This window comes from Talpa occidentalis, unplaced genomic scaffold, assembly GCF_014898055.3.
Source record: "Talpa occidentalis isolate TD23 unplaced genomic scaffold, MPIMG_talOcc4v2.1 talOcc4.5, whole genome shotgun sequence".
Lineage (NCBI taxonomy): Eukaryota > Metazoa > Chordata > Mammalia > Eulipotyphla > Talpidae > Talpa > Talpa occidentalis.
This window is the reverse complement of record NW_023604861.1, coordinates 20,705,581-20,721,096: the sequence shown is the minus strand read 5'-3', so window position 1 is coordinate 20,721,096 and position 15,516 is coordinate 20,705,581. Positions and strand designations below refer to the sequence as shown.

The window sequence follows — 15,516 nt, the reverse complement described above, 5'->3', positions numbered from 1 at the left end:
TAAAACAAGATAAAAAAATGTTTTTCACTAATTTTCAGAGCTTCTGTATTTCTTGCCATCCCCCCCTCCTCTCTGCCCCTCAAGGACCCAAGCAGGGCGGAGGTCATCCTTTTGGACACCAAGCCTAACTTTTTCTTTGACTGATCCAGGCTCCTTTGGGCTGGAACCTCCTGCTTATCTCAGTGGTTGCAAATCTACCAAGACACTGGAGACTTAAATCTTTAAGTGACTGATAAACACCATTACTTCCCCTCTGAAGATAAAGGAAAAGTCATTTGCTTCCTTATACACACAGGACAATGAATTAAGCTCCAAGCACAGCACCAGTAAGAGAAGGCACTTAGTGAATGCTTTTTGATGATAAGCTTAAATTAGAAAATCATTTGATTTTTTTTTTCCTCCATCCCCTTCATACTATGTAGTTACATTTCAATATATCTCACTAGTCCCATGGCTCTCTAACATTCTCATTATGAGCTGGCCAGCCTCTTAATTGCCAGAGATATTTTCAAGGTCAGAAGGTTTAGGTGGATAAAGGTTACAAAAGACAGAATTCTGCCTATTTGTTGCATCTAAAGTAATGAATACTTCAGCTAACTATCTTGCATTCTCAACACTGATTAGGTAATGATACTGGCCTCATGAGGGCTCAAAAGTCATCGAGTCCTATAGAAAAAAGTCCATTTCACTCTAAGTAGTCCTTTCATCTCAATCTTTTGTATTCCTGTATTTGACGTATAGTATACAATTTTGTTCTTCACACTCAAGTTTTGTCTCTACAGCCGGTTTTCTCAACTCATTTATGTTCTAGCTTATTGCTAATAACTACCTAATATCATCAGCAGGCACTGAAAATGGGTGTATTAAACATCCCAAATAATTCTGAGGCCTCAGAGTAGCTTTACAAATTAAATTTAACATATAATCATTAAAAGAGCAAAGAAAAACTGTCCCCTCCTTTTACATGTATCCGGACACCATTCGTACATGAAATCATCTCCTTTTAGCATAAGAGGACACCATCATGGATGTATCTGAAGTCAAGCTAAAGGTAGGTGGTCCTTTGGCCTACAAAGCCCTGCTGCACTGGAGGTGCAGAACCTCTAATTCTAATAAAATGATTTCATTCTCCTTTCCTAGACGGTAAAACCCAAGCATTTGCCTTTTTCACCTAAACGCTTTCTTATTGGGTGGATGAAAGAATAACTGATAACAATAAACCCACCACATAAACCAAAAATATTTTCTCGCACAGAGTAGACTAAGGCAGCTCCTCAAAACTCTCTTAAAGAGTCATTGTCCTGGTTCTCCCCGGTGGCGCAGCAGTTGAGCGCTGGGTTGCGAAGCTGACCACAGTCTCTGCAGCGCCGGTTCGATCCCCAGCTGCTCCCCGGCCACCAGAGGAGGGTCCCACATGGCGCGCAGACCTCTCCTGCTGCCCACTGCTCCCCTCAGCAGTGTACTTCGGTCTTTCTGCCTGTTCTGCTCCCCGCTCTGGTGAATTCTCTCACCCTCCCGCACTTCTGACTGTACCCAATGCTTGTATAAATAAATTAATTAATCTTAAAAAAAAAAGTCATTGTCCTTAAGTTTTTACAAAAATAGAAATCAGATAATGGTAATCCTAGTAAAGATATGGTCCAAACCTTTCCTTTTACAGGTAAGGAAATGGATATTTGTTTGCTTTTATGTATACAGAATAGTCAGGAACATTAGCTTAAAAAAAAAAGTTAAGATAAGCCACAAAGAAGGGGAATAGAAACATCCTCTAAATTGATGTCACTCTTCTAAAAGAAGATGCAAACTCATATAGAAGCACTACTGGGCCTCCATTTATAGTCACAAATGGAACCACCTGATACTTCTTGGCAGCTAATATCATTTAAGGAGAAAAAGTTTTCCCATTATTATAAATGCTCATCCAGGGATTTCTGTACATCCCCCACAAATCATCCAATGATGAGTCAAGATAATGGGCTATTTATACTTTTAAAGGTACTTAAAACTTTATAGAATTTTTAAAAACAGCCATAACTTTTAAAACTACTGCAACTTACCTCCTTTAATTTATCCACATCATCTTTCACTTTTTCATATATTTCATTAGCTGTTCTGAGTTTTTTCTTCCATTCTGCTACAGTTTCTGGGTCAATTTTACTTGGATTATCTGCAACTGGAGGTTTGTCTTCACTTTGGCTGCTCTGCATCAAGGTTAAAGGATCCAGAATAGTCTTGATCTGTGACTCCAGGCTCAGATTTTTACTCTTTAGCTCTTCTACCTCTTTCTGCAGACAATCTATTTCATCCTGGAAAAAAATCATGCACAGCCATCAGGTAGACACAGACACTAGTCATTTGTTTACTGAAGCCAACGTGTTTTGAAATTTTACACTCAAAAATCTGTGGCTACAGGAGCCTCCCTGGTGGTGCAAGGGGTTAAGACTCAACCTATGAGGCTGTCAGCAGCTTCTGCAGCACGAGAGTTCGTGCTGCAGTCCACGAACAGTCCACATGACGCAGCAGACCTCTCCTGTCTCGCCCACTGTTCCCCTCAGCAGTATATTTCAGTAGATCTGCCTGTTCTGTTCCCTACTCTGTCTCTGGTGAATCCTCTCACCCCCCACACCTCTGGCCTGTACCCCAGCTCTTGTATGCATAAATAAATAAATCTTTAAAAAAATATGTACCTACAGAGATTCTTTACACATCAGAATAGTTTTATAGCTACACAGTCACAAAGTTGAAATTCTTAAAACATATTATGATAGATAAAATTGGCATTTTTCAATGTTTTTTTTTTTTTATTTCTATGGGTAGGTTGTTGGGGCAGGGTGTGAAAATACACATTTGTAGAGATTTAAAACTGACACCCAAAGCAGAACAATGTAAACTTATTCTACCTCAATAAACATAATTTAAAAAGAAGCCAAATCCAAAGACATATATTGGACATTTACACAGCAGACAATCTGACAAAGCAAAATACTTATTAAAAACTATAGGAGGGCCTCCTTAGTGGCGCAAGGCATTAAGACGCAACCTATGAAGCTGTCCCCAGCCCTTGCAGCAGGAGTTCGATCCCCGGCCAGGGAGCTACCCACATGATGCAGCAGACCTCTCCTGACTCGCCCGCTGCTCCCCTCAGCAGTGTATTTCAGTCAATCTGTCTGTTCTGCTCCCCACTCTGTCTCTGGTGAATCCTCTCACCCCACCCCCCCATACCTCTGGCCTGTACCCCAGCTCTTGTATGCATAAATAAGTAAATTAAAAAAAAAACCACTACAGGACACTGATAACCAAGTGAGGCTGTTGAGGTTGGGGTGGCAGAATGAAGAAAGGGTCAAGGGGATATAAAGGGTGGTGGTCAAATCACTGATTCTATTGCAGATCGTGTACAAAAAACAGATAGTCACATGAATTCAACAAGGAAGCAGATTCCATTTCAGAAGAAAATTCTGAGGCATGTTAACTGCTTTACTGAGGGAAATTAAAAAATACAGTATTTGTCAAAGTTATCTACTCTAGTTTTGTCTGTTATTTATTTGTATGCTTATATATGAAGTAGGAATGAAATCATATGCCATTTCCTCCCACTTTCTTTGTCAGAATAATACCTGCAGTTAATTTTTTACTGCTCTACATGTTGGTTCTTCAATCACTAACATGACTCTTCCAAGTATATTTTCCCCATCTGGGACTGCTTATTATCTTACATCTAGTCACTAAACATTTGACCCAGAACTCTTTTCTGTAAAGCCTTTTATTCATCTATAATGGACACCTGATCTTAAACTAAGATGATTAGAAACGCTGTTGTTAGAAAATAAATTCCAGCTAGCTCAACAGGGCAGTGATCTCCCAAAGGATTAATTTTGATTAGTACCTATTAATGATATTCATTACTTATGTAAGAATTCATTTTAGAGTTAACACAGAAAGTACTATTTACTCTTTTAAATTACAATATATTTCAAGTTAAATACTATTACACAATGAGAAAATTGCTTTATTTGAATATATTAATGATTAAAAATATATAAACAAGAAAACACATGAATGAACACTTATTCATGCCTTTCTTTATTTAAAAACATTTCTGAGGTAGCTGAAATAGCCTCCATATATACAGTTTAACTTAAAGACAGTTTATGTCAGAAGAAGAGATGCATGATATTTCCTTCTAATCAACATAAAATGGCAGCTGGGTTTTAATTCATAAGCATAGGTATTCCATTAGCATGAAACTAATTTGGAAAAACATTGGAAAATAATGTTGTAGGATGAATAAGTCCAGAGATCTAACACACAGCATGACCGCTGTAGGTAACAACACCGGAAATCTGCTGATAGTAATTGCAAGTGCTCTCACCAGGCATACCCACACTTACCCCACACTCACCCCCGCATACCCCGCAGTATCTATTTAAGAATATTAGTTTGACTGAAGTAATCACTTCATTAAGAGTATGAGTATCAAAACAGTTTAATCTGGGCCTCCCCTGGTGGTGCAGCGGTTGAGCACTGGGTTGTGAAGCTGCCCGCAGCCTCTGCAGCGCCAGTTCGATCCCCGTCTGCCAGCAAGGGTCCCACATGGCGCGCAGACCTCTCCTGCCGCCCGCTGCTCCCCTCAGCAGTGTATTTCGTCAGTCTGCCTGTTCTGCTCCCCGCTCTGGCTCTGGTGAATTCTCTCACCCTCCCACGCTTCTGACTGTACCCAGTACTTGTATAAATAAATAAATCTTAAAACAAAACAAAACAGTTGTAATCCTTAAACACACAGAATTATTTAAACAAACATTTTCACATAAAAAAGAGTTAGGGGCCTCCCCCCTGGTGGGGGGTGGGAGGGGAAGCGCACAGCACTTTGAAGCCATCTGCAGCATGAGTTTGATCCCTGGCCGGTCAAGGGGCAACCCACATGACCCAGCAGACCTCTCCTGTCTCACCTGCTGCTCCCCTCAGCAGTGTATTTCAATGAGTCTGCCTGTTCTGCTCCCCACTCTGTCTCTGGTGAATCCTCTCATCCTCCCACACCTCTGGCCTGTACCCCAGTTCTTGTATGCATAAATAAATAAATCTCAAAAAAAAAAAAAGGGTTAGGAAATAGCATATTTCACACTAAAATCTCTTTGGTAGTAGTTGAAAAAAGTATTCCTATTTTACCAGAACTGATCAGGCTTATAATTATCAATGAATTTATAGGCTGAAACAAAGGTTATAGTCACTGTTTACTGGAACGTTCATAATGTCTTGTGGAAGACTGGCTTTCTCAAGTATGGTTTCTCTCATATCAAGTTTTGAAAGAGCAAATATTGACAAAACAGTATGTGTTCTGAGGACAGATTCTGAATTGAAAAAGGGGAAAAAAAGTAAATTATTGCATCTGTTCCTTTTCCCTATTATAGTAAAGGGGAAAGAGGAATTTATCAATAAAGATTTTTTTTTTTTTTTTTTTTTATACAAGCACTGGGTACAGTCAGAAGCGCGGGAGGGTGAGAGAATTCACCAGAGCCAGAGCGGGGAGCAGAGCAGGCTGACTGAAGTACACTTCTGAGGGGAGCAGCGGGCGGCAGGAGAGGTCTGCGCACCATGTGGGACCCTCCTCCGGTGACCGGGGAGCAGCCGGGGATTGAACCGGCGCTGCAGAGGCTGCGGGCAGCTTCGCAACCCAGCGCTCAACCGCTGCGCCACCGTAAAGTAACATTTCATTGGATGTTTTATTCTAAGAAATCCACAGACTGCGATAGCTTTGTTTTACCTGTCATCATTTTAAATGTTAATTATTCTTTACCTCATATTCTTTGTGGAGTAACTCAAGTCTTGTTTTCCGAAGGTGCTTCCTGACTGTGTGGCTTAACATAGGTTCACTTTCACTCGTTCCTCCTACAGGGAAAAAATACACATATATAATTTTCATTCTGATTTAGGGAGCATAAGAATGAAAAGCCCTTTTCTTTTGGCTAAATATTAAGCCCTTTTCTTATGGCTTAATACAGTTCCCCAGTTAAATTCCTTCCCTTCCCCTTATATACACACTTAGGGATACCATGTAGGCCTTTATTTCAATCCTGAGAAAAGATAAACATCAAATAACACCATAAGAAATACCTTCAATAAAATATCACTTTGTGTTTACTTACTTATAATACATTACTATAGGAAACTCAATGAAAGCAAAGGTTATATTTTATTAATTATCACATTTGGACTATAGTAAATGCATCAGTTAGATAATAGTAGACAACTGTTAATGATAAAATCAACAGTTATATTTAACCAATAATTTATATAAATATTATTAATATATTTCATATATGGCTATTAAACATATATTGCCTACATATGATAGACAGTATGTCTACATTATTACACTCAAGGTATTCATTCAAACATACCTAGTTACTTGTAACACAACTGAAAAGATTCAAGTGTCTTTTCACTGATTCTGATTTACTATAAGTCACAGCATTAACTGTTTGATCATCATGACTCATTAAAAATATCCTTAAAGTGAATTCTTCCTGAGAGTTTTTTAAACTGGTTACCTTCTTGGTATTTCTTAGCATCATGATAGCAAAGATATTTTACAGACATTCCTTTTTCAGGATAGTCTATACACACACAAGGAAGTATAAACTACTGTACTTGAGGGTATTTATGAAATTCACTTAAGACATTAATGAATGAAGGCAAGAGAAGGGATATAAAGAGAAGCTGAGGTAAAAACCATTCAAATTATTTGAGTCACCAGAGCTCAAATTCTGCAAGAAAAGACTTGACTCTTTGGTGACAGGTAAAAAGTAAGGGCAAAGAGGTTAACACTGCAACATGGAGCCCAACAGAGAAGGCTTCTATCAGGGTTCACCCAAGTACCCAACAAACCTTGGGTCATCGATGCTTCCTATTGCTAACATCTTACTGAAATCTATTTTGTCCTAATTTGGGATTATTACAATGAATTCTTGAGTTTTTTGAAAGGTATTTTCTATACACAGCTAATTATAGATTTACTTTCAGTTTTTCCAAAAGCAAAGACAAATAAAAATCACTTACATTTTTATAATCAAAGAGAAATAACTTCTATGAGCAAAATAAAAGCTGAACAACAAAAAAGTTCATTAAATGGCTTATTTTTCAAGGGTCATATAGTCCAAGTTTGTCACCCATCATACCTATACTAGTGGAGCACTGAACATTCTTTACCCTTAATCCAGACTCTCATTCTCCCTCACCTGAGCAAGAGTCTCCTACTTGACCTACTCATCTTCTGTCTTTCCACTGCAGTTCAACCTATATATATCATCACCTAAGTATTATTCCAAAAAGCACCTTTTGATTCATATCACTCCCTTGCTCAAACCATTATGTCCACCTCACCCATCTTCCAACCCACAGCCCAAGTCCCTAATTTAGTTTGTCATTTAAGATTCTCAACTCTAAAGTTTCAATTTACCTTTTTAGTTCTATTTCAGTAGGCAGCCCCAAATTGGATTACTGTCAATCCCAAACATGTCTTTGTTTTCCAGTTTCTAAATCTTAGCTCATGCTAGTCCCTCTGCATGAAATGCCCTCCCCAGTCTTTACCATTTGAAATTTTATTCCTCCTGAAATCTCTATCTTAAAGGCCACCAACTTCATGAAACCCTTCTCGACACTCCCAGTTAAACTTACTCCTTGTCTGAATTCTCTGGTACTTTCTGGGCCTTAAACATCTGCTTCTTTAAACTATTAATACTTTGGCCCTCTTGCACAGCCTCTACTAAACTGTAAATTCCATGAGGTTCTAATATTTCTTGTGGCATTCTTATAGGACCTTGTGTCCCAAATCGCCCCACACATAGATTATACAAATTACTATTTCACCCATTATGATAGTGGCAAAATAACATCCTTGAAAGTTGTTTATTTAAGTCTTCCTCCACATATACATTATTTACAGACTTTTCCAAATGTATTTCCATGTCTTTATAAAATGGGGCCCTTACCGATAATCTCTTTGCAAGGATTTTCAGGAGTGATGGGAACTCTGCAGGCTGGACACTGGCTATTATTCTTCAACCACAAATCAATACAAACTGAACAGAATACATGGTTGTTGATGCATATGACAGGCTGGCGTACCTTTGAAAAGAGAAACATTACTTTCAGTACAGGACTACTGCACTAGTCCTAACTAGAATCCCAGTATGGCGTAGAATAACTGCTTCCCTAGAATACAGCAGAGTAGGGGCTTTAAGAGGGAGCATCTAGGACTTAGAAAAATGTTGTTCCTGTTGACCACATTGTTTCATATATATATATATATATATATATATATATATATATATCTGTTTCACAGATAACTAGGTGAATCAGAGATAGAGACAGAAGCTTTTGACATATAAAATGGTTTTATTTGTTCCAAATCACATTCATGGCCAAACAAAAATACTTTTCCACTACAATGGGAAAATTTACCTTCAACTATTCTATTTTAGAATCATGAAGGTTCTTTCAATATCATTTAGTCCAATCACTCATTTAGTATTTGAAACCTTCTGTCAATTCATTCCATTACATCACAAACAGCAACCAACCATTAAGCACTTACATCTTATTAGAAATTCCCCAAAACCAGAGGCATGAAAGCTTAAACAATCCTAAAAGGTAAGAGTCCCATTCTCAGGTGGTTTATAATCAAAACAGCTAACAATGCTGACAGAAATACCAACATACAGCAAATACACAAATATTTGGCTTCATTTCAACAAATACAAATAATAATACATTATTATTTATGTATGCTTACCTTTTACAAAGAGCTTTCACATGTATTCTTTATGTTTTGGCTTTTTTTTTTAAATAACTGAGGTAAACAGAGTAAATATACTTTACAAACAAGGAAATTAAGGCATGAGAAAATTGTGGTTTGCTCAAGATTAACTGGGTATTTTGTCTGCGTGTAACTGTTTCATCAGGGGGAAAATCAAAGAGAGTAACTGCCTGAGTTTTTTGCCTAGTATGTGTGTTTGCTTACCTATGTATCTTCTCTGTTAGAATGTAAGCTCCATGAGAGCAAGAACTTTTTCCTCTAGTTCATTCTTACACCCTGGTGCCTAGAATACCGCCTGATAGGTAGTAGGTACTTAATAAAGGTTTGCTGAATGAATTGTTATTAAGACAGTATTTAACATTCAATTAGTTGGACAATTGGCCAGAGGGACTGACGATATTCCTCAAACAGCAGAACTTTAACTATAAAAAACAAAAACAACATAGAAACACTTAGGCTCTAACTGTGAGTTTCAGAACACTTTATAGCCATTTTCAATTATTTTCCTGATCTAATAAAAACAATGCAATCATTCAGTTTTCTGCAGACCGGATTAGAAGAGCAAGGGACAGCAAAGGAAGCACACAGAGAAAGAAAAGACAGAAACACCACACACCATTTCCCTCACAGAAAACACGTGAGCTGTTCTATGTCTACCTCAGAAGGATACTCTGAGTATTCATTAACTCAAAAGGGGTTCCTACCCACAAAGAAATCACAGATGTGTGAGGACCCGTGCCTGGCAGGTGATCATTCACATGGCACTGCCAAGAACCCTCTGGCATAAGTCTAGCTCTCCAAACTCAGATGCTCCCTGGTTATGAACACTAACATAAGGAAACTAAACAAGAAGATAATTCAGCATGGATTTAGACTTCCTTTTGGAGAAACCACACTCATTCAGTTCAAAAATCTTGACAGAACTGACTCAAATAAGTGAGTAAAACCAAGAAGGACAACTTTTCAAACTCTTCTTCCAAAGCGCCCTACAACAGCAAGGACGGAAAGCGGATATGGGCTTACCCCGGTCAGTCTCTCAAGCAGCAGACAGGCCTGGACTTTCTTTGCAGATTTTGATCTTTCCGAAAAATTCATGTGATTTAGAAATTCAGACCATAATATATCACGTGTGTTTTAAATTTATCTGTAAGTCGTGAAGTGTTTTAAGAACAAAAAATTCTAGTGGCAGGAAGACTACTGTTTATCCAGTAGCTTCCCTCAAGGCCACATATGCGCACAACCACACCTCTATTCCAGCCACACTCTCAGAAGTATGCAGACCCCAAATTAAGAAGCTTGCCAAAGAGTGACTTCCTTGAACTTTCAGAGGATTTTCAAGTCACAACCTCATCTCGAAATGGATGACAGCCAATGGCCAACAGATAAATCTGTGCGCATTATTAAAAGAGATTCAAGCTGCTCTCCCTCCTTAAGGACACATTTAAAGGCTTCTTCTTGTTCTGTGTATTTGTGCTCCCACAACAAAGATCAAATGTCTCCCTCATCTAAAAAATGGCTTTGAACAACTCAGTGGACGGTACTATCATTAACTAAGGTGAGAAAGACAGGTATGAGCAGCTTTCACATGTGGTAGGAATCTAGAATTGTTTGGCCTTGTTAAATGTGTGAGGCCAAGCCAACGTTTCAGTGGACAAGCCTGGCAAGGCAGGCTCTGAGGATCACTGGCACACAAGGCAGGAGACCCCTGCACATACAGAAGCGCTGGAGATGAGGATTCCAGCAGGCCCAGGAAGCAGGGCACGAGCCACAAATGGACCTGAGAAGGAGGGGTCTGTGTGGGAGGAGAGGGGAATATCCTCTCACAGAAGCCAGAGAAAAAGGTTTTTCACGAGGGAGACAATAGCCAACTGTCACACACTGATGACAGACCGAGTTTCATGTGGACGGAGAAGAGACTGTGGGATTAACCGCGTGGAAATCACGGTGATTTGTTACTGACAATCACTGCTCAGTGAATGGTGGGGTGGACACTTGATGGGTGCGTGAGAGACAATGAAAGGTGAAGGTAAGAAAATACAATTTTTCATGTTTTACTGTACAGGAAAGAGCATGAAAATGAGGTCATGGGGCCTCCCTGGTGGCGCAGCGGTTGAGTGCTGGGCTGCGAAGCTGTCCGCAGCCTCTGCGATGCCCGTTTGATCCCCGGCCACCAGCGAGGGTCCTACATGGTGCAACAGACCTCTCCTGCCACCCGCTGCTCCCCTCAGCAGTGTGTTTCATCTGTCTGCCTGTTCTGTTCCCCGCTCTGGCTCTGGTGAATCCTCTCACCCTCCCATACTTCTGACTGTACCTAGTGCTTGTATAAATAAATAAATATTTTTTTTTAAAAAACAAGGAAAGAAAATGAGGTCATGATAAGGGGTGCCAAAGGGAAAGATGCAGTAAAGAGAGGCCATGAATGCTGGAGGAGCACAGGGAGGGGCCACAGCACTGGAAGCGAGGCCCCTAAAACACCAACAGGGAACGAGATTCAAAGTACAAGGGGGCTATTTTGGCTTATTCTAGACAGGAGTGAGACTGTTCTGCCACTGCAGCAAACGGGAAGGCTGGGGGAGTGAGAACGCATACAAAGGGGCTGGAAGATGTGTGGGCGGAAAGACAAAACTCACAGTAACAACCGTTTCCATTGCTTCCATTTTGTCATTAAACATAAGGTGAGGTTACCAAATGGAAATGAGAAGGGAGGAGAGATACTCACTTGAGACAAAGGAGAATAAGGTAGTATTTTGAAGAGTGAGAAAATAAATTTACTAGACACACAGCCAGCAGAACGGCCAATCTGGGCTTCCAGTTGATGTCTGTGGTTTGACTGTAAAGGAGCAACAATTAACACAGGTGTGTATTTTTCTTACTATTATTAAGCTGCTCGAGTTCAGGCAGGAGCAGACTGGCTGGGTTTGCCCCAAGTGGGGGCTTTGCCAAGGAGGAAGGGAAAAGAAGGGACTGATAACAAGTGACCACGGGAAATGCGTACCCGAGTGATGATGACAGGGAACCGAGCATCCATGGAGGGGTGCCCCTAACTCAGGGATGCTGGGGAACAGGTATGACAGGAAGAGGATGAGAGAGTGAAAGGCTTACAGGAAAAGTGCTGAAGACAGCAAAGCTGCCTTCTCTAGCATTGTGTCACAGTTCTATCTGACACAGAACTATTTTCTCTCACAATCTCATCTGTCACATGGCCTTAACCTCTCCCCTATGCTAACAGTTCCTCTAAATCCTAGAACTCAGTAGTAGAGCTGAGGCTTCAAGAGACAAACCTGGGGTCAACTCCAGCAGGAATGGCAGACATCAGTTTCTGCCTCAGAAAATTGTGGCTTAATCTAGCATATTTTTGATTCAGGTGTTGTTAAAGATTTAATAATGTCACATTAGCAGAGAGATTTCCATACAGCAATCACTAAAAAAAAAAAAAATCCAAAACCCACCAAAGATAACATTATTATATCTAAATGCCCAGGAGCCAACTCCATGAGAATCCTTCTGTTGCCTTATCTATGTTCAAAACAAAACTAGGCCTTCTCCACACATTCGCTCCGCCTCCTGCACACTCTCTTGTCTAAGTCCCTGGTGCTACCACTTCACCGGGCTAGAAGACTCAGAGCTGTCTGAGTCAATCTTTTCCTCCCCACCATGCAATCTGTCACCATGCAATCTGTATCAAGTCTAAGAAGCCACAGACTTTAACATGCACCAATATTTTCCATGCTACTAAAACACAGGAAAGGAAAGTACAGGTTATTATGAATGTAAGCTACACCCAGATTTCAGAGACGTCATAAAGCAAAAATGAGTGCATCCCGGAAGTCAATACAGGGCAAGTCTACCTCTGGGGGTACTTTCCTCTATACCTTCTTTCCCAGCTTCACCTCAATAATGAGCTCAGTTCTCATCTTTTTCCCTGATCTACTGCAATGCCCTCCTCCCACGTTTCCTTGTTTGCTCATGTTCACTTCTCTTGTCCACTTTTTATATTGATGCGAGAACCACCTTCCTGAAACATGGGTCAGCAGTTTTCACTGTTCCCCTGCAATGCAGAAACGGTATTTCCCTGCGCAGAGTTTTAAGCACAGCATTCAAAAAAACAACACAATCTTGATTCTTAAGCATCCATTCTCTTGATTTACTATTTCAATACTCGCGTCCACCTACACTTCAGCCACACGAATCTACTTGATGTTCACAAAAAAAAAGAACACAAACAACAACGGCTCCATGTCTATAGTCAGCGCCTTTCCTTGCTTGTTATGTCCTGCAGGCCTCTAGCTGAGCCTCCCCAATCAAAATAAAATCCCTCCCACATTTTTAAGATGAATCCAATGTAACCTTCTCTACAAGGCAGTCACTCACTATATCTTCTCAGAATTAACAAGGTCTTTGTCTGATTCTCAAAAGGATAGTCATACTGCATTGATTTAATGTTTCTTTCCATGGTTGTGCTGTACCTAGAAAATTGTTTACATCCTGCTTTCCCTACTAGATTTTATGCTGCTAAGGGATGGGCAGTGTCCTGTTCATTGTTGTATCTGCCTTCAGCACCTAATACAATGCCTTGAGCACTCCAAAATTAATAAGGTTTTTGATGTATTAAAATGAAGGACTGAGATAATGCTCCCAAAAGCATAGCAAGAAGCAAGAGGTCAACTGACCACAGCCAAACTGAAAAATCAAAAGTCTAACCTCTCCATTTATTCTGCCCAGAACCACCATGGAGAGGTCACATGGCTTTGACTTCCAAGAGCCAATGGTCATGTCACCCACAGGAGAATCATTTTCACTGCTCAATACCTGGCTTTGTCACAATCATTATGTTGGTACTTTGAAATAGTTGACTTATTTCTCTAGACTAAATAATTATCAGGTGATGACTTCTAAACAATGGTTTAAATTTAGCTTAGGGGAACAGAAGCATAAAAAGGAGAAATGACTATTAAAACAAGTTACTTGTTTGGGTATAACCCACAGGAACAAAATACAAAGAATCCAGCTGTCCCTCAATTTCCTGTCCTCCTATCTTCTTCTACCCAGACCCCACTATATACAATACCCAAACAGGCACATAATTTTAATAAGGTCTTCCCAGGATATGAAAATGATCGCAATTTGCTTGTGTTGGAATTTATATCCAACTCACTCTCAATTAAGACCCATGGCAACAACACATGAAATAAGAACATGTAAAACAACAATGGCAAGGGAAAGTGACACAGAATTCCAGACTCATCTGGAGTAGCATATGCAAGTGATATACCAAGATAGCCACCTTCAGGTTGGTGAGGAAGATCAGGAGGAGGAAGAAAGAGACAGCAGGTGTGAAAAGCAGGTGCTTCCACAGGAATGGGCCTGAGGGGGTAGCCCTGGGAACAGAAGGATTAATGCTACCACATCTAATGCTACTATACAATTCATTTCCTTTATCTAAGGATGTATCTGTTTTAAGAACTTCTAGGACTTGGGAATTGTATGGGGACTATAACTAAGATGAAAATGCATACATTGTGCAAAAATGCAAAATGATGTAAAAAATATATAAAATAAAAAAATAAATTGAAGAAAAGGAAAAAAAAGAAAGAATTTCTATCACTGAGTGGGAGGGCTCCGCAAACAAACATGAGTGTGGGTCCCCAGAAAGCACCAGCCTGACTGCAAGGCTGTTGGATAGTGGAGACCCCCGCCCCGATCCCCTTCGTAGACAGAGTGATGGCTCCGAAAAAAATTAAAAGAGGTAAAAAGAGACAAAGATGGTCACTACATTATGACTAAGGGGACAATATATCAGGAAGATATAACACTCATCAACACATCCTTGCCAAAAGAAGCAGCACCAAAACGTATCAATTATCTATCAGACAAATTGAGAAGAAGGAATACTACCAAATACATTTTTGAAGCCTGCATTACACTAATACCAAAACCAAAGACAACAACAAAAAGAAAACTACAAGCCAATCGCCCTAATAAACACAGATGCAAAAATCCTCAATATAATACTTGCAAACATGTGCTGATCCAGTTTTCCCAGCACAATTTATTGAAAAACTTCCCTGGTGCTGGGAAAATTGGACCACCATAAACAAAAGAATGAAACTAGACCTCTACCTCACAGCACAAAAATCAACTCAAAATGGAAAAAATCTCTGAACATCAGACCTGAAATCATAAAATATATAGAAGAAAATATAGACAAAACACTACATGACATACATACATCTCAGTAACATCTTTAAAGACTCATCCCCCAAAGCAAAGAAAGTGAAGGAAAAGACAAACAGCTGGGATTACACCAAACTGAAAAGCTTCTGTACAGCAAAAGAGACATTAACCAAAACAAAGAGACGCCCCACTGATTGGGAGAAAATTTTTGCACACAATACAACTGATAAGGGACTGATCACAAAGATCTACAAAGAACTCACATGGCTCAACAAAAACAAAGTAAACAATCCGGCAAAAAATGGGCAGTTAAAAAGACACACCTCCAAAGAGGAAAGAAATACAAACGGCTGACAGGTATACGAAAAATTGTTCAACATCACTTATAATCAACATCACTTACAGTCACAGAAATGCAAATCAAAACCACAATGAGATACCACTTTACACCAGTGAGAAAGTCACACATTAAAAAAAACTAGCAACAACAAATGTTGACAAGGATGTAGTGAAAAAGGAACTCTCCTATG

At 39.7% G+C, this 15,516-nt stretch overlaps 1 protein-coding gene across 1 annotated transcript in view; it reads right to left on the bottom strand.

Annotated features, from left to right (window-relative positions):
- Positions 1 to 15,516, bottom strand: part of OBI1 (ORC ubiquitin ligase 1) — a 42,689-nt gene that overhangs the window by 20,269 nt on the left and 6,904 nt on the right. Inside the window, exons 2-4 of the mRNA XM_037528844.2 lie at positions 7,986 to 8,121; positions 5,792 to 5,883; positions 2,058 to 2,306 (exon numbers count right to left, since the gene is read on the bottom strand). Coding sequence (XP_037384741.1) covers positions 2,058 to 2,306; positions 5,792 to 5,883; positions 7,986 to 8,121 — 477 coding nt within the window. The remainder of the gene's footprint in view (positions 1 to 2,057; positions 2,307 to 5,791; positions 5,884 to 7,985; positions 8,122 to 15,516) is intronic.